At 44.2% G+C, this 22,620-nt stretch overlaps 1 protein-coding gene across 2 annotated transcripts in view; it reads left to right on the top strand.

Moving 5' to 3' along the window:
• MAPK12 (mitogen-activated protein kinase 12) overlaps positions 1-22,620 on the top strand; it is a 56,173-nt gene that overhangs the window by 12,121 nt on the left and 21,432 nt on the right. The window contains exons 4-7 of one of the 2 annotated variants that reach the window (XM_019509295.1): positions 6,056-6,167; positions 13,359-13,391; positions 16,834-16,863; positions 21,480-21,527. In XM_019509295.1, coding sequence (XP_019364840.1) covers positions 6,056-6,167; positions 13,359-13,391; positions 16,834-16,863; positions 21,480-21,527 — 223 coding nt within the window. The remainder of the gene's footprint in view (positions 1-6,055; positions 6,168-13,358; positions 13,392-16,833; positions 16,864-21,479; positions 21,528-22,620) is intronic. The other variant, XM_019509296.1, reaches the window with a different exon arrangement.

Genomic DNA, 22,620 nt, shown 5'->3' on the forward strand with positions numbered 1-22,620 from the left:
AGATCCTGGCTCTGCCCTCGCCCCAAACCAAGCTGCCCCACCACAAGATCCCAGCAGCTCTGGAGCAGCCCCCTGTCTTGCCCTGCCCAGCACCCTGCCAGAAAAGCTGGGGCTGGTCTCCATGGCAACCCCAGCCTTGCTATCACAGCACAGTGGCTCCTGTGGTCTCCATGGAGATGGGCCCCAGCTATGTGGACAAGGGCTGCTGGGAAATGGAGTCCAGCTGCCTGCCACATCTGCTGTTTTGCCCGCTCCTGGGCTAGAACCTTAATCTTGCAAAGACACATGCCTGTGTTGCATTCTCTACCTTGGGAATAGTTCAGTTTAGTTATGCATATGCTTAGCTTTGCATCCAGGAATAAGTCTAAGTCTTTTCAGGATTGGGATATCCTGTGTAGCTTCCTGTTGTACAAATGAAAGGTGCTCGCAATCTTTTCTTGCCTGCTCTGGTGTATTTATATAGGTTGGCAGACGGTGGCCTGTAACATCACTGTTTATGACGCACTGGTTTAGTTTCACAGATTATAGTAATATCTAGAAATATTGCCCCAGCTCTACCCACTCCTGAGGCTGTCAGCTGTGGGAGGGGGAAGCACGCAGCTGCCAGCTAGGCTTTGTTTGGCCAGAGCTGGAGGTGCAGTACAACAGAGCCCCTTCGCCTTGCAGGTCCAGCCTGACTCCCATCAATACCTCAGCTGATATTGGGTTCCCTCTCCACTCCACTCTTCTTCCCCTGCTGACAGCCCTGGCAAGGGTGAGCTGGTGCTTGCGCCAGCCCTGCCTCACAAAGGCATGAAAAATTAATCCTCAAGGGAGCACAAGTTTCTGAAGGTGCTCTGTTCTATAGTGCCTTCATAAAATCATAGAAAATTAGGGTTGGAAGGGACCTCAGGAGGTCATCTAGTCCAACCCCCTGCTCAAACCAGGACTATCCCCAACTAGGTCATCCCAGCTAAGGCTTTGTCTAGCTGGGTCTTGGAAACCCGCAAGGATTAAGAGTCTACAATCTCTCTGGGTAACTTGTTCCAGTGTTTTACTATCTGCCTAGTGAGAAAATTCTTATTATTATCTAACCTAAGCTTCTCTTGCTGCAACTGGAGACCATTGCTCCTTGTTCTGTCATCTGCCTCCCCTGAGAACAGTCAAGCTCCATCCTCTTTTGAACCCTCCTTCAGGTAGTTGAAGGTTGCTGTTATCCTGTTTGTCTTCTCTTCTCTAGACTAAATAAGCCCTGTTCCCTCAGCCTCTCATAAGTCATGTGCCCCAGCCCCCTCACCATTTTCATTGCCCTCCTCTGGACTCTCTCCAATTTGTCCACATCCTTTCTGTTGTGGGGGGCCCAAAACTAGATACAGATGTGGCCTTGCCAGTTCTGAATAGAAGGGAATAATCCAAGGATGGGCAAAATACAGCCCGCAGGCCAGATCCAGCTGGCCAAGCACTTCCCTCCGGCCCATAGAGCCCCTTCAAAACCCATGTAATGGTAGCTGCCTCTCTCAAACCCTCTGGTGGTACCAGCCGCTGGCTGCAGCACCTCTGGCTGTTTCCTTGGGTTCTGGTTGCGAGTCAACCAACCCTGACCTCAGCCTGACCCAGCTGGCCTCACCCCGCCTCTGGCCCAGGCCACATTTGCAGCTTGGGAGGGGCAAGGGGGCTGGGCCAGAACCTGTGGTGCCGGTGAGGGGAAACAGTGTCTGGGCCGGGTTCTGCTTTGCTTCACAGGACTGGAAAGGGCCCTGCCCTGCAGGTAAGCCCAGGAAAGTGGCTGCTGGGTAGGCTTTCCCTGTGCTGTGCTGTTCCACGCTGTGCCGCTCGGGCCGTGCAGGGTTGGGCTGGGCCGGCACTGGGGAGGCGAAGCAGCAGCTGAGCCGCAGCTCTGGCCCAGTCAGCACCAGGGAGGAGTGGTGACGGTGGAGCCGTGTGCCATTCAGGACAGGATGAGCCCAGCCAGAGCGGAGCCCAGCCAGAGCCCAGCCAGAGCCCACCCAGAGGCTCAGCTGCATTTCTCCACTACCTGTGCTGGTCAGTCCCAAGTGGCACATGGCTCCACCATGCTTCTGCTGGCTAGTACAGACCTGGCCAGGCTCACCCCATCCCCAGCAGCACGTGGGAAGCTGGCTTGAGCCGCACGCTGCTCTGGATGGCATGGGCCCGGCCAGGTCTGCACTGGCCAGGAAAGGCAGCATGCAGCTGAAATCAGCTCCTCAAGTGGTGCTGGGGACAGGAGGAGCCCGGCTGGGTCTGCATTGACCAGCAGAAGTGGCGGTGGAGCCATGTGCCACTCGGGACGGGACGGGACGAGTCTGGCCGGAGCAGCAGGGACACTGTTCCCCCTGCCTGTGCCAGTCAGTCCCAGGCAGCACACAGCTCCACCACTGCTTCTGTTGGCTGGTGCAGACCCGGCCAGGCCCATCCCATCTGGAGCAGCATGAGGCTGAAGCCAGCTTCCCACGTGCTGCAGAGGATGGGAGGAGCCCAGCCAGGTCAGCACCGGCCAGCAGAAGTGGCAGCGGAGCTGTGTGCTGCTCAGGACTGACTGGCACAGGCAGGGGGAAAAGTGCAGCTGAGCCCCTGGCACTCTGGCCGGGCTCATCCCATCCCAAGCAGCACGCGGCTCTGCCACCGCTTCTGCTGGCCGGTGCTGACCCGGCCAGGCTTCTCCTGTCCTCAGCAGCACATGAGGAGCCAACTTCAGCTGCATGCTGCCTTTCCTGGCTGGTGAAGACCTAGCCGGGTCCGTCCCATCCAGAGCAGCATGAGGCTGAAGCCAGCTACCCAGGTGCTTCTGGGGACGGGGTGAGCCCAACTGGGTTGGCACTGGCCAGCAGAAGCAGCAGCGGAGCCTCCTCCTTTTGGGACCAGCTGGCACAGGTAGAGGGAAAGTTCTGAGGGAGGTCTGATGCCCCTGAAACCCCATTGCTGGGGCAGGATGTTAGAGTGGTCACAACCCCTTGCTACCTGGTAAGTTGTGCAAGGGGTAGGGCTTCCTATGGCAAAGGTCAGGGGGCGGGATGTCCGGTCAAAAGATGGCAACCAGGAGGTGGGACAACTGAAGGGGCGGGGCTACCCATGTGGCCCTCAGCAGCTTGCCAAAATTCTCATCAAGCAGCCCTCCGCCCAAAATAATTGCCCGCCCCTGGAATAATCACTTCCCTTGACCTACTGGCAACACTCCTACAAGGCAACTTAGTATGCTGTTAGCTTTCTTGGCAACAGGGCCATACTGTTGGTTTATGTTCAGCTTACTGTCCACTGTATACTCCAGGTCGTCTTCTGCAGAGTTTCTGCCCAGCCAGTCAGATGCCAGCCTGTACTGGTATACGGGATTGTTCTGTCCTAACTGCAGGACTTTACACTTGTCTTTGTTGAACCTCATGAGATCCCTTTTGGCCCAATCTTCCAATTTGTCTATGTCTCTCTGAATCCTAACCCTACTCCCAACATATCTACTACTCCCCCCAGCTTGGTGTCATCTGCAGACTTGACGAGGGTGCACTCTGTGCCATCTTCCAGGCCATGGATGAAGATATTGAACAAAACCGACCCCAAAACCGACTGCCAAGTAGACATCAAGCCATTGATTTACTAACCTCTGAGCCCGATGCTCCAGCTAGTTTTCTGTCCACCTTATGGTCTATCCAGCCCATACTTCCTTAGCTTGCCTGTGAAAATGTTGTGGGAGTCTATATCAAGTAATCCAGTTAATACCTGATTTATCAAGGATTAAGTTTTGTGTGATCGGCCATTTTAAAAACACTCTGCAGCCATGTACATGGGTTATGTCACAGCTGTAGAGTGCTTTCAGGGGCCTGATTGTACAAAAAAATGTAACTTGCGCAGAGAGATATAGGACTATTACACATTTCAAAGCTCTCTGACAGTAACAAAAATATAACTACTTCCTTTAGATTTTTCTTCCTGTGGTTTTGCTAGAACATTCACAAAGTTCTTTCTAGCCCACTTCAAATATTTTTGACCTCTGGGAAAATGAATTTAATAAGAATGAAAAAATGGCTGTATCTATGCTTTTACCATCCAGGAACACCAACAAACAGGAGGTTAAATTATGTTTTCTAGGTCCACTTTATCAGCCAGAAACATTTTTATATGCTATAAAAATACTCATAGAGAATAAAATCTCTCTGCTCTTCTATTCTTCCAGTCTTTCACTACTTCATGTTTGAATTTTGTATGCAAAGAATTGAAAATGAGGAGGCTGAGATTAGAGGTTTAAGGGTCCTAATTCTGTGGAAATTGAAAGTGATATGGGTGCCTTATTCTTTTGGGCTCTTGTGAAAATCTCAACCATAGTTCTTTGGAACGATCTTATTGTAACATTCCCCTGAAGTACAATCATTAATGTTTATTGCTATATTTTTAGTTTGCAAATAAAATTGTAATGAAATTGATGCCATCTTAGATTTTAAACAAAGGAAAATTATTTTAAGAAAAAATATGGATAGATTGGGCAACGTAGCTTTGTCACTTCATAAAAGTGTCTGCTTTTTATCATAAGCAGCAGAAAAGTTATGGTTTGAACTTTAAACTGCCAGTGAGGTTCTTGCTTAAAGTAGTCTCTATTAACTTGTTCTGTTAGAATTTCGTATCAAGTAGGGGTGCACCAATAAAGATTTTCTTGGCCAATAACAATAGCTGATAATTCACCAGGCATATTGGCCAATACCAATCCAATAAACGATTTACAGGAATGCAGCTGGGCAGCATGGAGAGCAGCTCCCTGCAGGTAAGTCTGTGGAGGGGAAGGGCTGTGGGGTAGGGAGACAGATCCGAGGCCTCCAGAGTGAGGGAGGGAGTGGGGCAGGGGCAGCAGAGTGAAGAGCACCGAGCCCACAGCGGGCAGTCTGCCTCCACCCTGTGTACAAATCTGGGGGGCACATGCCCCCCATGCTTCCCTAGGGGTTCATGCAGTGGCAGGAACACACTTCCCCTCCCCCCCATGCCCCTGGATGAGCTGCCCACAGCTCCATCCCACTCCCTGACCCAGCCCCATGGTCCCGTTTACTGCCTTGGCTGGGCAGCACCCCCAACCCCTGCCCTATTCCCTCCCTTACCATGGGGGCCTTGACCTGTCTTCCCCCACACCCCTTTCCTCCCCCATGCCCCTTCCCCTCCACAGACTTACCTACAGGGTGCTGCTCTCCATGCTGCCTGGCTGCATTCCTGATCACATGCATGTTGCAAATGCATACAGCATCCGGGGGTCCTTTCCACAAGGCATAATGTATTTATTGGTGATATTATTGGCTACACTGGCCAAAAAAAGCTGATAGCCAATAATGTTAATTTTCCTTTTATTGGTGCTGATTGATATGGCACCTATATATCGGTGCACCTCTTGTATCAAGCTAGTTTTAAGTGATAAGCATATTAAAGGCCTTCTAAAACATAGGGTCTAAACCTGTCCTTTGCATAATTTCTGCTTTAGGCTGGCCTTGAAATGTCAGTTTGATGTGCTACAGTGGTTCTCGCTCTTCCTCACACTTGTCTTCCTTTCTGCAAAGGGTTGTTGTAAACCCCTGACACTTGTTTATGATTCCAAGTTAAGAATTTGTGTCAGTAATGCCCTCTTCCAATTTTGATCTAGTCTGATCCTGATGCATCTGTTCTATCTCTACATGTTGGACCCAGTAGTTTCCTTAACTCATCATAGTGCTTATAAAGAAAACAACACTATGTAAAGTTCAGAGCTTTTATGTAGTCGACTTTTAAGTAACATGTCTTGCCTGGGCTATTTTATCTTTGGTTAAAATGTATTATTTCTATTAACTGACCAATAGCTTTCTATAATCAGTGACTTAGTTACTCAGTCTTTGCTTAAGCAGTCAAAACTGATTATTTGTGTAGCGAGGGGAAGCTGTGTTGTTTTTAGCAGAAGTGATTTGGTTATATAGGTTTTAAATGAAATGTGAGATTAAATTTACTAGTAAATTAATGGAATTAACTGCATTTTGTTATCACTGAGGTGTAATGTGATGTTGCATTCCATTTATTTGACAGACTTTAAGGAGTTAATTAGTATTTGATTTTTCTTTAGCTATCTGGTTATGCCATTCATGGGAACAGACTTGAGTAAGATAATGAAGCATGAGAAATTAACTGAAGATCGAATCCAGTTCCTGGTCTATCAGATGTTAAAGGGACTAAAGGTTTGCTGCTTCTTTACTGTTCTCTTACAAGTTATTTTTTTTCCTTGGTTTACAATTGTTTGGATAACTGTACATACCATATTTAGCCAAATGCAAGACTATTTTGAATTTAAGACAATACCCCCCAAATAACTAGGTTTTATCAATGGAAAACTATATATTTGTTATAATTTCCATGTATAGGATCTAATTGTTCGAGGGTTGTCTTAAAGTTGTTCCCAACCACAGGGGGCAGGCCGGCAGCCTGACCCTGGTACTTTGCTTCCCCTATTGCTTATCCCCATACCAAGTCCCTTGCTGCTGAACCCCTGTTCACACTGCTGCTCCATCTACCACCTACCCCCCCACCCCGAGCACTGCTGTCCCATCACTTTGTGTTGCTGCCACTTCCCCTTGCCCACACTTCTGCCCCAACAGCAGTGCAGGTCAGACGATGAGGCAGCAGTGCAGGTTAGAGGGTGGGGTAACAACTTGAGCTGCTGTCCCACCCCAATATACTGCTGCTCCATCCCCTGACCCATGCTGCTGCCACCACATCCCCTGATTCAGCTGCTGCCAATCAGCAGTGTAGATTAGGGCATGTGGTTTGGGCAACGGCATGTTGGGAGATGGTCAACAGCATGTGCTGCTTCCCACCCCTGCTACCTCATCTCCTGACCCATTCTGCTGACTGGGCAGCAGCACAGTCTGGGGGTTTGGTAGGAGTATGAGTAGTGGACTGGGCAACAGCTTTTTGGGGGATGGGGCAGCAATGTGTGCTGCTTCCCATCCCCTGACCTCCTCTCCCCTAACTGGATCAAGGACCCATCTGGCTGCCCCATCTCCTGCCTGATTCTGCGACCTGTGCTGCTGCCTCATCCCCCACTTCTCTCCTGTCCTGCTGATTATCTCCTGCCCAATCCCTGACTTACACTGCCACCCACCCCCTACCTGTTTTCCCATAGCTTCGCTCTTCCCCTGCCCCCCACCCCCATCCTTCTGACCTACCAGGGCCATCCCTGTGCTTTGTGGGGGGGCCCTGCTCACAGTGCTGTGCAGGCCCCACCACAGCCACCGCACACCGCTGGCTGCACGCTCTGGCCACTAGCTACCTCTGGCCCCGCATGCATTGATATGTGCCGGGCCCCGCACACCCCTAGGGATGGCTCTCTGCTTTATCCATGCTCCTATCCATCCCCAACCCAGGCTGCCACCCATCCTGGACTCTAGGTCTGGCCCCTAACCTGTACTCACTGGATTGCTGAAGAAGCAGCATCTGTGGCAGTAGCCCCATCTTTGGCCCTGAGTAATATCGGGACTGGGACAGAGTCGGGATGCTGGTACTTGAATCCAAGATGATTTTTCCTCCTCTGTCCCCTCCCCTGCCATTGATGGCAGAGAGACAACCTCATCTTGGACTTAAGTAAATACACTACTTTGGGGAGCTGACCAAACTATACTATAGAAATATGAGTACTGAAATTCTCCACAGTGGATTTATTTGTTAATGACAAATATTTGTCTGTGTTGCTTAAAACACTCTTGACACTGAAAGGATGGATATTCCACTTGATGATCTGAATTTGCAGTTGCTGCATTGGATTCAAAATGGCACCTTTTAAATGCTATCAGTACCTCTCATTCTGTTAAGCTAAAGGAGTCTCTCCTGCAATTTTATTCATTCCTTCATCTGCATTTGATTTGTGTTGCATCTGTGGCACATCTAGCCCCTATTAGCGGCAGGAACAAGAGATCAACATTGACTTAGCAAGGCTGGGGTTTCAGTGGCAAAACTCTCAAGTTCAATGGATTCGATGTTCCATATGACCTATCCTCAGGGTATTGCGTATGCCAGTGCGCAACACTTGAGCTATATGGCCAAAATAAACAGTCTCTAGGCTGCAGAAATCATTTAAAAATGCTATTGTGAAGAGAACAATGTTGTCCCCCATCTCCATCCCCACCCATAATAACTATTAGAGAGTGCCTTCTTCTAGGCTGTGCTCAGGGAAGTTCTGGCTTTTCTGGTAATTCTGTTTGTTTTAATTAACTGTTTGTGGGATTCCGCCTTGGGGATATTCCATATGATTGTTGTAAATTAATTTAAAACTGTTTTTGATAAGGTCAGCAGAGACTCTGAGTCATAGTATGTCAAAGAGTAAAAGCTTGACTCCTGTGAGGTGCTGGACTGTTCTGATTCCTAGTAGATCCAAGAGATACATAGGTCACTCCACATTCTCAATATTAGGCTCTTATGTTAGGACCTCAGTTAAACAATGTAATGAAATATATGGCTAAATTTACGCATGAAACTCATCCCACATGGACAGCTCACTGGCTTAAATGTCTTCCTGAATTGGGCATCTGACATTTCCTGTGAAATTCTAAAATACCTTCCCTTAATGTAACAATTCATGTAGCCATTCCCTGAGACCTGAAGAATCTCTCAAGTCTACTAGCTTGAGATGGTGGGGTGGCTTGGTAGAGGAAAAAGACAAATTAATTAAATTAATGTGGCTTATTGACAAATCTAAGTGTGGTGTTGCTGTAAGAAGTTAGCACTTTTTTGCAGTTATCCTCCTTTCCAGTTTCTGTTCTCGCTTCCCCCTCCCCTATGCCCCCCACAAAAAGAGGGAACTACTAAAAACATCTTATTCTGCTCTGTTTCTTCTTCATTTGGCATTTTATAGATGATTAAAAAAGAGAATAAACATTTTGAATTCTCCTTTTGCCTGTATGACTCCAGTAAATCCAAGACAAGAACCTTTCACTCGATGAGGACTGAGCAGGAAAGCAACAAGAATTTTTAATTTGTTAATTGTAATGTTTCTTGCCTTTGATTTATAAAAACAATGTTTATTATAAAAGGTTTATTGTTTTGATATTGTTCTTTCCTTCTGTTGAAACTGTCTCCAAAAGGAAAAGAGGTTACTCTGAAAGGTATTCTGTTCTGCCTTTAACACTGTCATTCAACTAGTTCAGCTTTCAGATGAAATGTGATTGTTGGAAGTGCCTTGACCTAGATTTGCAGGCTGAAACCTGGTTTTCCCACAGTGGGAGCTATTTCTGTAGAATTCAATTCTGTTAATCTAAAGGTGTACACTCCAACATGGCTGTGAAAGAGCAAGGTTTAGATTTTCATGTATTCTTTACACTGTAAATGTTTTTGGTTTTTATGGTCCTGATTTTGCAGTTTATATCATACAGGCCATTGGTGGGAATTTGAACAGAGACCCATGATACATTTTTCTCATTTTAAGCCTTGCATACAGTCTGGCTTCTAACCAGCTTTTCTTTCACATCTATACTATACTGGCAAACATTTGAAACAAAAAAAGGGAAAAAATCCAAGGTATGCTTAATATGCTGTGATGATGTGTGTGTGTCTGCTGTTTTACTCTGCACCCTGCTGCTTCACATAGCTACTTCCTTTGTACCTGTTGTTTTACTCCTATGGCCAGACTTAGTTTGTATAGCTTTATTTTGTCTTTAAGTGAATCCTGTTCCTTACTTATTCATCCTCTATGGCTCACATTGGAAAATTCGGTGCTGACTGTAAGAACTGAAGTTCATTACATCCTTTCACACACACACTATCATATTTCCACCCTCCTGCTCACATGCCTGGTATGTAAATTCTGTAGTTCACATGGAGAGAATAAAGCAGAGAAAATCAGAGACTCAATTTGAAACCACAAAAAAGTCACCCCCATTTCTAGGATAAGAACTTGGAGCCCCTTGATCTTGACCTTAATCACCAAAACCATATTACCTTGTCCTGTTGTTTATTTGCCCCTCCTTGGGGAAAGAGGTCAAAACAGTTGATGCATACTTGAATTGCAGGGAGCAGGACGTTGAGTAAAGAGAAAATGAGCTGAAAGCTCCTCACGTGATCTGGCATCTCAGAATTTTACAGAAACTAGGACATTTCACTGCACTACTAGTGAAACCTTGCAGGGTTACTTAAATATTCCGTGTAAACAGGTACATATGATCAGTCTAATCTTGTTGCATCTTTCATTGGAAATGATTTCTATGTTTGCTATTTGTCTTCCATCCCCATGCTTTCAGAAATATAAATCTAACCATGTCAACCATATAAGCAGAAACCTATGAGTGTATTCATCCATTAGGACAAGAATATCAGAACCTTCCATACTGTGTGCCAAATATTCCCTAACAAACAATCTGTCGACTTCACTGAATCATTACACTTTTTATTTCTATCTTCAGACTAATTCATTCTAAGGAAGCACCATTAGATAATTTCCATATAGAAATTTCCAGCAGGAGAGATACTTCATGGTTGTTTGCTTGAGGATTTCTGTGACAGCACTAAACCAGTATTATGGTAGGCTCAGCTTAGTGCTTCTGGGTTCTTGTTTTTGAGAGAACGGAATTCACTTTTCTTTCCTCCAGCCCCATCTCCTTTTGAAAATGTTCCTTGTAATGGGGTTCACCTTTGCACACTCCCTTGTCACATCATCCTGTATAGATTATACTCTGAAATGTTCGGCAGGCTTAATCCAGAAGTTAGTGGGGGAAATTGTGTCGACTGCACAATTTGTGTTGGAGCTTTGGAACTGGTCCATCCAAAGAAAATGCTTACAGACCTTGCTAATCAGTTCTGTCCCTTCCCCTTCAGTTCCTCCCTTCCCTGTGAGACAAAATAGTCTGGTCACTTCCTGTGTTCTGCTGAAGCTTGTAACTTACCACAGTGTAACTAGTTTTGGCTGCAGTAAATAGTTGAGGACTCTATATAAACAGCAGATGTATGTGCAGGATCTGTCATTTAGTAAAAGCACAGTGCACCACTTTTCACCTAGGGGTGGGTGTCACACATTCAGCTGTTACTAAGTGTAGTTAAAATGCAAGCAGGCACACATTCAAGCTGTTTAGTATGTGTTAGGTGCCTTCATGGTGTTGCATAGGTGTTCTCTTTCTCTGTATATATCTCCTAATATGTACTAACTTTAATAGGTCACTACGTACCAATGATTTGCAATAGTTGCAAGTGAATGTGTGATAAGGCCTTTACAAAAATTCAAGCATTTTTGCCAAGTAGAAAATCTGGCACCAGAAATGCAGTGCTAAGTAATTTGGTCTCAGCATATTCTATTAAGAGTGTTTAATAAATATATGAATTATATGAAGAGATTTCAAATAAAGTTTATTCTTTTTTCATGTGCGTTTCTAACCTGCATTGTTGGTTGTGGAGGGGGAGAGACCTTTAATAAAACTACCTTTCATAAAGGTTACTGTAGTAGGGAAAAGATTGTACCATGGAATATCACCCATATATTTAGTCATGCTACTGACTGGAGCAAACAGGCAACAATAAGGCAGTAGTTCAGCATGGGAAGAGATTACTTAATACTACGATATTTAAGGACAACCATTCTTCCTTAAAGTGGTGGAGGGTGCACTTTTAACAAGACCCTGAGACTAAATTCTTTTAATTCCTGCCATATTATTGTGTGCAGAAATCACTGGCTCTATGGCATATTTCTCTGTGTGTAATTTTGCCAGCAAATAAAGTCTGGAAATTCTTTAAGCAGCTGTATTCTTGAAATATGAGAGCTTCAATGAGAAAACATTTGCTTGTTCAAATATAAAGCAGGCTGTTGGCAAGAGATAGCTGGTTTCTTTGTTACAGAGTTTTGTTGGAAGCGTGACTTCTTATAGACTTCCAGAAGAATACTCTCAGGACTCTGTACACAAGCACAGGACTTCCTCATTATCAAGGAGTTTCCTCCCATCCTGATGTCTCACACCCATGCATGACATTAACTGGTTGCCTGTATGCTTGAGACAATGGCAAGATTCATGTTATGAATCCTATTCCATGACACCTATCACTCTCCTGCTCTATTTCCCTACAACAGTAATTTCATGTTTGAGAGGTAGTTTAGTGTTCAATTCCCTATGGATGATGCCAGAATTGTCACCACCATAATGTAACTCGCATCTGATTCACCATCTGAGTATTTTCATTGAATGTGACCCTTTAGTTATGACGCTTGGTGTTATTCGTGACTTGAGCTTTCTTATACTTTCTGCCTCATAGACTGTAAGGGACCTCAGAAGATCATCAGGTCCAGCCCCCTGCACTAGGCAGGAAAGACAGCTGGGGTAAGGCAGCCCCAGGAAGGTGACTGTCCAGTCTCCTCTTGAAGATTTCCAGGGTAGGTGGCTGCACCACCTCTGGAGGGAGTTTATTCCACAGTCTGGAAACCGTAAATGTGAAGAAGTTTTTCCTAATATTGAGCCTGAAACGGTCTTTCAGGAGTTTGTTGCCATTACTGGTTTTTCCCACGGGTGCCCTGGTGAACAGTTGTTCACCAACCCTTGATGTACTCCCCTGATGTAATGGTAAGCTGCTGCCAAGTCCCTTCTCAGCCTTCTCTTTTTCAGGCTGAAGAGTCCCAGGTCCCTCAGCCTTTCCTCATATGGCTTGCCATGCAAGTCTCTAATCATATGTGTGGCCCTTTTCTGAACTCTCTCAAGTTTTACCACATCCTTGTTAAAGTGTGGCACCCAGAACTGGATGCAGTACTCCAGTTGGAGTCTCACCAGTGCCAAGTAGAGCAGAAGAGTAACTTTCTTGGTTTTGCTGGAGATGCATTGATTGATGCATGCCAGAATATTATTTGCCCTGCTGGCAACAGCATTGTATTGCCAGTTCATATTCATACTATTATAACCCCCAGGTCCCTTTTGTTTGTAGTGCTGGTCAGTTTGGCACCACCAAGCCTGTAGGTGTGTAGGGGGTTGTTAGTCTCCAGATGGAGCATTTTACATTTCTCAGTGTTGAACTTCATCTGGTTCTGACTTGCCCAACTTGCTAGCCAGTCTAGATCCACCTGTATCTGTAGCCTGTTTTCAAGCATGACCACGCGCCCCATAACTTGTTGTCTGTGAACTTGCCCAGTGATCTCTTCACCCCACATCCAAATCATTGATAAAGATGTTGGAAAGTACTCCAAGCACCGACCCCTGTGGGACACCACTGGGCACTTCTCACCAGGACGACACAGATCCATTCGTTGGGACTCTCTAGGTCCTACCTTGCAGCCAGCTTTGTACCCACCTAACTGTCTTGCAGTTAAGCCCACAATCCTCCAATTTGCTCACGAGAATATCATGGGATACTAGATCAGCGGCTTTTTGGAAGTTAAGGTATACAATGTCAACCTCCTCTCTCTTATCCAGGTGGCGAGTTACCTGATCGTAAAAGGAGATGAGGTTGGTAAGACAAGACCTGCTCACGACGAAGCCATGCTGGTTGTCATTCAGAATCCTACCTTGTGCAAGCCTATCTCACGTAGACTCCTTAATGAATTTTTCCAGGGTTTTCCCTGGAATAGAAGTTAGGCTAATTAGCCTATAGTTACCTGGGTCCTCCCTCCTCCTCTTCTTGAAGATGGGCACAACATTGGCCCTCTTCCAGTCCTCAGAGACCTCTCCAGATTGCCACAAGTTTTGGAACAGTTTTGCCATGGGCTCTGCGATGGTTCCCAAGAAACTTACATAATCATCAGCCAGTGGTGGTCTAGAAGAATATAAGCCCAAGGCAGATGGGCATGTCTCCTTGTAAAACCAGCACTAGAAACAGTGGAGACAGCAGAAGAAACAGTTAAGAAGCTCATAAACTTTATTATAAGCAATTTGAGTACACTGCTTCCAAAAGCAAGGGTATTGGGTAGGAGAGTGACCCTTTGTATATTCTGGGAGTGTGTATATTTAACAGATGGGACTAAAACAGTCTCTGAGCATTTGGTAAGTTTTATGTGGTGGAGGTATCCATTTAAGTAAAATAAATGAAAATAAAAATGCAGCATCAATAAATGAGTGAGACATTTTATTATTGTTAAATCAGGATGTTGCTGGGAACCTTGGAATATTAGATCTTGGGCTGCTCTAACTTGTAGAGACAAGTCTAAAATGCATGCTAGGTCTGTTCTGAGAAGTTGAATAACACGCCCATCTGTGACCCTCCTTTCTCTTCCACTGTGCTTCTCAAGATGTGGATCATTTGCCATGTGGCTTATCGCAGCAGTAGATTTAATCTTTCAATATCAAAACAATTTTTTTCAAAAAGGGCAAGTTTTGCTCCGGGATTGAACAGCTACTCAGACAAATAGCTCAGTTGTTTGAGCTTTGTGTTAAGGATCAGCATGCTTTTTCACACCTCACAACTAAGGACATTTATACATAGGCTCCAGGAGTCAGGGGCGTTTTAATTAGAGTGGTTTCAAAAGCCATTCCAAGTAAAACTCCAAGAGTGTCTCATGTATCAGCATTCCCACCCTGAAAAATGGCAGCAAGGGCATTTTAACTAAATCTTGTTCAACGAGCTTCAGTTAAAGTGGTCCTGCCACCATTTTTCAGCACAGGGATGCTAATATACATAATACTGGAATCTGCTGGAACATGGTAGTTACCACAGTCCAGCAGACTCAGCTGAGTCTGTTCTGATGTGCTGTAATTACAGTGCATCAAAGCAGCCTTGATGCAGGTGTATAGGTGCCCCAAGGGACTAGTTGGTCTTACTGCCCCACAGAGGCCTTGAAGGGATTAAAATGTAGTTTGGTATCATGTACATCAGTTTGTATAATAAGGTAATTTACACCTTGATCAACTATTGCTAGGATAGACATGCAGCCATCCCAGAGTAATTTGCACAGTAGACTTCACTGATATGTGGCAGAGCAGCAAGCAATAGCCTCTTTGCCTTTAATAAGTGGCTACCCCAGGATAGACTTGGGCAGATAAAGTTAGCTGATGTTAATCACATTGGTGGTTACTCTAGCTCATTCTGTATTAATTCTCCACTAGGTTAAAAAAAAAGTTATCCCAATTTAGGGGTTTGTGGTATCTGCACACAGCAGCACTGTGTCTGGTTTGTCTAGAGCTGGCAGGATGAATTGGGATTGGAAATAACTGACCAGCTTCTATTTGCAAACTTATTTGCCTATGTGCCAAACTGCTGTTATACCCATCTCATTTTTCTTCAATGAAATAAGACTTGGAGAATCCCTGGACAAAACTGAATAGCATTTCCCTGTCTCCTGTTCACCACCAATACCTTTTGAATTGTCATTAGTATTTGCTCTCCTCTGTATGCAGATCTTGTGAACTGCTCAAACCTTTTAATCTAATTTGGAAGGTCAGAGATGAACCTGGACAGGTAATTCTCCTATGACGCTGAGGACGGTAATTTAACTCCTTGTTGATTGTTTGCAAGTTAAAGGGGGTTATATGTTAAGAAAAATCTAACTTGAAATTGCTAAATTCCTGAATATTTCAACTGAGATTACAAGCTACATGGAAAAGGGAATTTTACATTTAACTCCGCTCTTGCCAGTGTGCTATGAAGTATTTCAGATATGTTCCATGTTCTAGAATACAGCAGGCTTCCAAGTGGACTTTCAAAAGTTCATAAAATTCAGATGCTAATGGCAATAATTAATACTCCCCCAAAAATTCAAGCATTACAGACATCTCAGTTGGTTCATATAGTTTTCTGATTTTATTCCTTCACCGCCCAGGTTTGTTTACCATAACATTAGCTTACCAATACCAATCTCTTTTTGTACAACTGCCTATAGAACTATGCAGAAATTCCCAATGCCTGGAATATATAAGATTATTATGACCCTGTGAGCACGGGAATGCTGCTCAATACAGAATATACATCACTATCCTAAAACCATCTAGTCCTTGTGTATCCATTTTGTTGAGTTATGTTTTGAAAGACTCAAACATGGGTAGATTGCTGAAAAGATAATGAATATTCCAATAGGAGAGAATGTATTTTAACATTATTTTCAGGCAGGGATACCAATTCAAGAAGGTTACCTGAACATATAGGAACGTGAGACTAGAAAGAACCTCTTGGCCCATGAAGTTGGGTCCCCAGTGCTTAAGTCTCATTTAAATCCTAGGATAAATGTCAACATGTTCTATGTGCTTTCCTAAAATGGGGTCTTCTAGAGCAGTGGTTTCCTTGCCCCCACAGGCTCTGCAGACTATATCTAAGGTGCCCATGAAAGAGGACTATGATCAAACAAAAGTATGTGAATACCCACACTTACAGTTCAGAAGGGTCTGCACCTCCATTCAACATTTCCAAAGGAGTCTGCAGATTTAAAAAGTTTGAAAACCACTCTTCTAGAGGGTGGAGAGCACTTGTTTAGGTATCCAAATCTAAGCTATGATTGTCCAGTTAGGTATTTCTTTTCTTTAGAAAGCAAGAAAAACCTTATGACCCAATGTGTAATTTCAGGAGTCCAGGACAACCTTCCCATAATAATATTTTGTGAAGTCCTTGGGTGAATAAGTTAGAAGTGTTTCATAAAAGGATTACTGTTTTTTAATTCAAAATAAACTTGCATAAATAATATTATCATGCTGCTCCTAACGTTCTGATTGGTCTCTCTTCACCTTTCTACTTAGTAGCTAGTAATTTTTGCTTATATTTTTTAACACAGCAATACAGGTTTATAGACTATATCTAAAAGGCATAAACTCTAACTAGGGAAATCATCTTCACAGTCAAGGAACCTGTATTAGTTTCAAGTTATTTTAGCAGCCCACAAGGTTACTTTGTTAGTGTAAATTAAGTAGCAATTTACTGAAGAGCCAATACATGTCAGTTAACAGTCTTTTTTTTTTTTTTCCACAGTACATCCATTCATCAGGCATAATTCACAGGGTAAGCAAAACCTATTAAAATGGTTACTTTAATTTGTATGCCATAACTGCTGTTCGTGTGCATGTGTGACCATTTCCAAGTTGTTTAATTTTGCTTCAGTGTTTATAATGTATATGGTTTCCTCAGCAAACATTTTAAAACAGCTAGTGAGTAGAGATGTTTGAAACTATTCAACTAAAATCTTTTTAAAGGAAAATATTGTGATTTAGAGTAAACAAAAAGTCATATTAAGTCTCCCATATCCTTAACAAAAATATAATGATGTTTTTTTCCACCAGAAAGCTTAGCAAATAAGCAAAAATACTAAGTTTCAGACTTTCAAGTCAATATTTTCCATTTGGAAATTGTTTTATATTTTTTCCCCACTGTCAGTTTTTATGGGGAAAATAAAATTGGTCATTTTGATTTCTTTTGTGCTCTCACAGTTCCCACTCAAAAGCTCATCTGAATCAATGTGGGAGTCCTAAAAATATTTTTGATTACCTACACTTGTCTTTATTTCATGACAGAGGCTGGCTTAAGTAGCATAAAAGGAGGATACTCCTTTGGGGGGTGTGGGTTCCAACATAATGCCAAAAACATCGCAAAGTATTCTTCGTTCCAGTTGTTTTAATTTGGCCAATGGAAATAGCTATTCAACAGAAACCCAATATAATACAACACTTCAGTAACTGTATTTTTGCCTCCACAGCTGCTGTGGTCATGGTCTAAACTTTACAGTCACTCAGGATCAGAGTCAGCAAGATGGAGCTTAGAGAGAGATGTTTTCAGCTCTGTTTCAGAGATTTTTCATCTCTCTCTCCAAAGACCATTTGGCTGCAAACAGACATGAGGGGAGGAAAAGAAAACTGCACTTTACTGGAAGCAGCAGAGAGTTAGTTCCACCTATCTCTGCAGTGTCTGTATAGATTGGGCACTTCAGCGGGGCTTTTTGGCACTTTTATCCAAATTGAATCAGCTATTACATAGAAGCGCCAAAAAGCCCCACTGAAACACCTGATCTATACAGATGTTGGGGTGAGCCAGGTCCAGCCAATGCAATGCCTCTTCTGGGCATGGTCTGGGCTCAGTGTGGGACCACTCAGTATTTAAAGTGCCATTAGTTGGTTTTTTTCCATGTCTGTAAGCAGCCTTTGATTCTTAATAGCCTACTGTGAAGAAACCCCCTTTTTGGCTGACCCACCTCTGCTCGGAGACAGCCCAGGGCCCTGAGATTCTCACTCTGCCTGGTCAGTTCACCTGGCCTCCTAGGTGATGGGTTTGTAAACTCCATAGGGAGGGGGGAGCTCACCTTTCCTTTGTGTGACCTTTCCCACCATTTACCTGGAGTTGCAGTCCTAGGGTAGTCATCACTCATCAAGGTGGGGGCTGACGTATTTAAAACTGACTGGTCAGCATCAGTGGTTCTCAGAAAATACCTGATCCTAGTTGGGTCCAGGTGATGAGACCAGAAAGGTTATTTATAAGGGTCCCTGTAGCTTAAAGAGGGGAGACATGTTTTGGAACATGGCAAACAAGCCATACAGTCTCCAGAGAAAGAGCTTGGTCAGACTCTGGATGCAAATCTGAATTTTAGCTAGTAACTTGGGATGAATTGATCTAGAAGCATAGCAAAAGGCTACCAATCAGCTTCTGTTTGCTCAGGGTTTTTCTTTTGGTACTTCTCTGACCTGTACTCCTCCCCATGCCTACCCTCTCCAATCAGTAAAGCTATCCGTTATACCAAGCCATGCTGTACCTGCTTGAGAGGGATTAGATAAGCCTTTTAGCTCCCTTGTTCAGCTGACTAAGGGAGGCTACTGTTAAAGCTTCAGGCTATAAGAAGCACGCAGATATATCCTGCTATGGGCAAAGACTACAGGGTCTGCGTACCCTTGCGTCACAGAGCCCTAACAAAGACCAGCCCCTGGGTGGTGACAGTGGTTAACCCAGGCTTGGAGGTGTGCTTCAGGAAGGGGGTTGGCCAGATGTAGGCACCCCAGGGGAGACACCTGAATCATGGTTTTTGGTTGGGCACAGTAAGGCAGGTGGCTCAATGCAGGGGTGCCCCCTGCTTTCCTGCCACACCCACACTCCCCATTTCTTTGTCATCCATTTCTGTGATGTAACTGAATGAACATTGAAAACTTTGGGGGTGGGAATAGTTCTCCAGTGTGACTCACTTAAATATACAAAGATTTAGAAAAAATGAGTTTTTTCTTCCTAGTCTAAGATCATTAACTTTGTGTAATAAAATTTAAGAATCTTAACTTTTCATAGCCATTTGCCATCTACCCTTACTTAAAAATAGTCTCAAACTCTATGATCTCAATGAATCAGTAGAGGGCAATACTGATGGATATCAAGACCCACCCTGTTTTATTGTTGGCCTTTTTATTTAATAGGTTCTATTCAAATAAATTAGTCTTGACATGAAAATTCCCCTTTTTCCACAATTTTTTTGAGAACAGAAGTTTTAGGTAAGGTATGTTTCAGGTGAAGTAGGTCTGATCATAAAGTCTAACCCTTTTTAACACTCAAAAGCACTCCAGGCATGTGTGGACAAATAATCTCTAAGCATATCTTGATACATGTCAATGGACATTTTTAATTAAAGATTAGTTAGGAATATATGTATGGCCTAATAGCAGTTAAATTCAGAGTCAAATAATTTTCCTTATCTGATTTCCCCTTGTGTGTGTAAATAATCTAAATTTATATCCAAACTAGCTTTCTTAATTAGATTAGGCTAGTTGTCTTTATTATGACTTGAATGGAACTTTTGTTCAAGGCTGTCTTACATAAGAACATAACATAGCCAGGTTGAAAAAGAGACTAGATAAATTCATGGATGATAAATCTATTAATGGCTGTTGAGCAGGATGATTAGAGATGTTTCCTCTGGCACCTGTAATCCTATAATGGGGTGTGAGAGAGACAAACTGCCAGGCCCAGTCGTAGTACTGGCCCGCCTATCTGTCTTTGGGCAAGCTGCCCGCCTTACTTGTCTGCCACACCTTGTTGTAAATTGAAGATGTTAATTAGGTGGGAGGCTGCCCTTTGAGCACCCTGATGTGTAAAGGCAGTAAACACACACATCCTACTTGCCCCTTTAGTGTCCCGTGTCTTGCAGATGTTCTTGTGAGTTGTGCTATGCTCTGGCTTGAGGCTGGGCCCAACTCAGTGTTAGGCCTCTCTCATACTGTCCTATACAGGGTCTCACACATACCACCCCCCTCTCACTGGGGCATCTAGCACTCTGCCTGCTCTCACCAGGCCTCTTCCACTCATGCCACCTTACTGGGCCACATTCACCCTGCTCTGCTCCCTTGAGTGACCCCAGAGGACCATCAGGCTTGACTCTGCACCCCTCAGCCAGCCCTGGCACAGCCTTTTGGGCCTCCCCAGCGACCCTCATCTGAATGGTGGCTGGGCAATTAACAGAACACTCCTGTTCTGACTCCTCCCATGACCCCTCGCTGAGTAACACCACCCACTAGTTCACAATTTTGGGCCTGATGACTCACCCCTTTCACTCACGGCTCTCTCTATGCCACCTCTCATGGCCTCAGGCCCACTTGCGGCCTCAGGCGCCTGAAAGCTTACCTGGACCTCTGCCCTTTTCTTCCAGGGCCTCAACACACTACTCACTACTTGGCCAGGGCCTCAACTGAACTCTCACTCCTTCCTGGGGCTCCAGGGCCTTTCACCCCAACAGGCTCAGGTGTCCCTTGCATGGGCATGCCTGGCCCCACTACTCTTCTCCAGTGTCTTGCTGCCCTGCGGGCTCAGGTGCCACTCATGGGTATGCTTGGCCCCACTACACTCTCTGGGGTCTCACACCCCTATGGATTCAGGTGCCTCACATGGGCATACCTGGCCCCACTCCTCTCCAGGCTTATAAGCCCACTGGTTGGTGTGGGCTGGGGTTAAGGTGCCCCTACCTGCCTTTCACCAAGGAGGTAACTGGCCTGGCATTTCTTGGGGGCTGCTCCACCACAAACAGTCCCATCAGGCTACCCTTCCCCATCAGGGTGCAGTTTCAGATCATGCCCAGGACCAGGAGCCTCCTGCCATCCCCAGTAGCTCCTGCCCTTACCTCCAAGATGAGTAGCTGAGTCGTGTTGCTCCCTCAGCTGCTGGCAGCAAACTGCTGCCCCAGTCCTGAGAGCCAGGATCTTAAAATGACCACCTTATCAGGGCAGACCTGCACCTGCCTGCTTTCTACCTTAAAGTGGTGGACACCTAAGATGCTCTACCACCCACCTTCCCCCTTAAAGGTGGGTTCCTGGGGGGGAGGCTTTTCCCTGCTGCTTGCAAAGCAGGCTCACTTGAAGCCTGCAACAGCCCTTAAGTGGCAAGCACCGTGCTGGTGCTTCACCACATGGGGTATACCAGGAGGATATTCAGTAGAGGGGATAGGTCACCCTAGAGATATCTGGTTCAATGCTGTCCCTCATTAGCATCCACCTCTGCCACTGCTGGAGACAGAATACTGGGATAGATGGACCATTTGTCTGACCCTGTATAGCACTTCTTATGTACATTTCCTTTCCTTAAGGCAAGTGTTTTTACTCTTGTGATGTTTTTTTTCCATTTTTTGCAAAAATCTATCTAAAGCCTGATTATATTAATAGGATCTGAAGCCTGGAAACCTGGCAGTAAATGAAGACTGTGAACTGAAGGTAGGAAATATAAATTGACTGAATAATCTGATCTGTTGCAAGTAAACTGTATGAGGCAATATGAGTGAAACAATGGTAGTATCAAAGCCAATGACAAAACTCCCTTGACTTCAGTGAGATGGAGATTTCAACCTTTTGAAGAATTATAGAGACATGAGGCCTTGCTGTGTAATTACAACAAAAATGTACTTGCACAGCTCTGAGAGGTCACTGGTGCGTGAAAACAGCTGATGGGTCAATAAATTTCCAAAGGGATTGTAAAACTAAGCATGACAAATGGCAATGTATATTATTAGGAATGGAGAATGACTATCAAATATTTTTCTCCAATAAAGGTAAAGAGAATGAGGAAATTCACCCACATTGCATAGTTGGTAACTGTTGTCAATGAATTCACGTAACTGTTGGATAAATGAAGATATTCACAGGTTAAATTATTCCCAACATAACCAGAAATAATTGCTGAGGTGGATGCTGCCTGATAGGGGGGTGGTAAAGATGGGTGTAAAAATTGCGGTTGACCCCTTTTGATGCGGTAGAGATGGAACTGGTAACTTATACACAACTTGTTTGCTGAATGGGTTGGTGTAAGTATATGTGCATACATATACATTTTTATAAATCCTAATAGCCTTCATATGTGCAGTGTGAGATAAATGCTTGATTATTTTATCATACAGTCATTCAGTGAAGAAACGGACTTTTGTAAAAAAAAACAAAAACAAAAAAAAAAAAAACAAATAAAAAAAAGTCATGTCATTATGGTCAAGTGCTGTATACAGGCATTTTTCTTATGTCCAGCAGTACATGGCCAAGAATATCAGAATCTGGATCTAAATTTGCACATTTTTTGCTGCTTTGAAAGTGGTTCTTTTCATAATTTTGAATCTATTAAACTAATATGAATATTAAATGCATTTAGACAGTGGTATGTTTCCTAGAAGGAGGATAGTTATGGTTGGTTTTGCAGAATAACATGTAACCTTTAATTGGATAACTTTTGGGTTTTTTTTTTTATTGTTTGATCATAAAGAAGCAGGTGTTTAAAATCTTCTAGGAGCTTTATATATGGAAATAGTTACCAGCTGTTTCT

The sequence above is a fragment of the Gavialis gangeticus genome, unplaced genomic scaffold (genome assembly GCF_001723915.1).
Source record: "Gavialis gangeticus isolate Ggan-Ray unplaced genomic scaffold, GavGan_comp1, whole genome shotgun sequence".
Taxonomy (NCBI): Eukaryota; Metazoa; Chordata; order Crocodylia; family Gavialidae; genus Gavialis; species Gavialis gangeticus.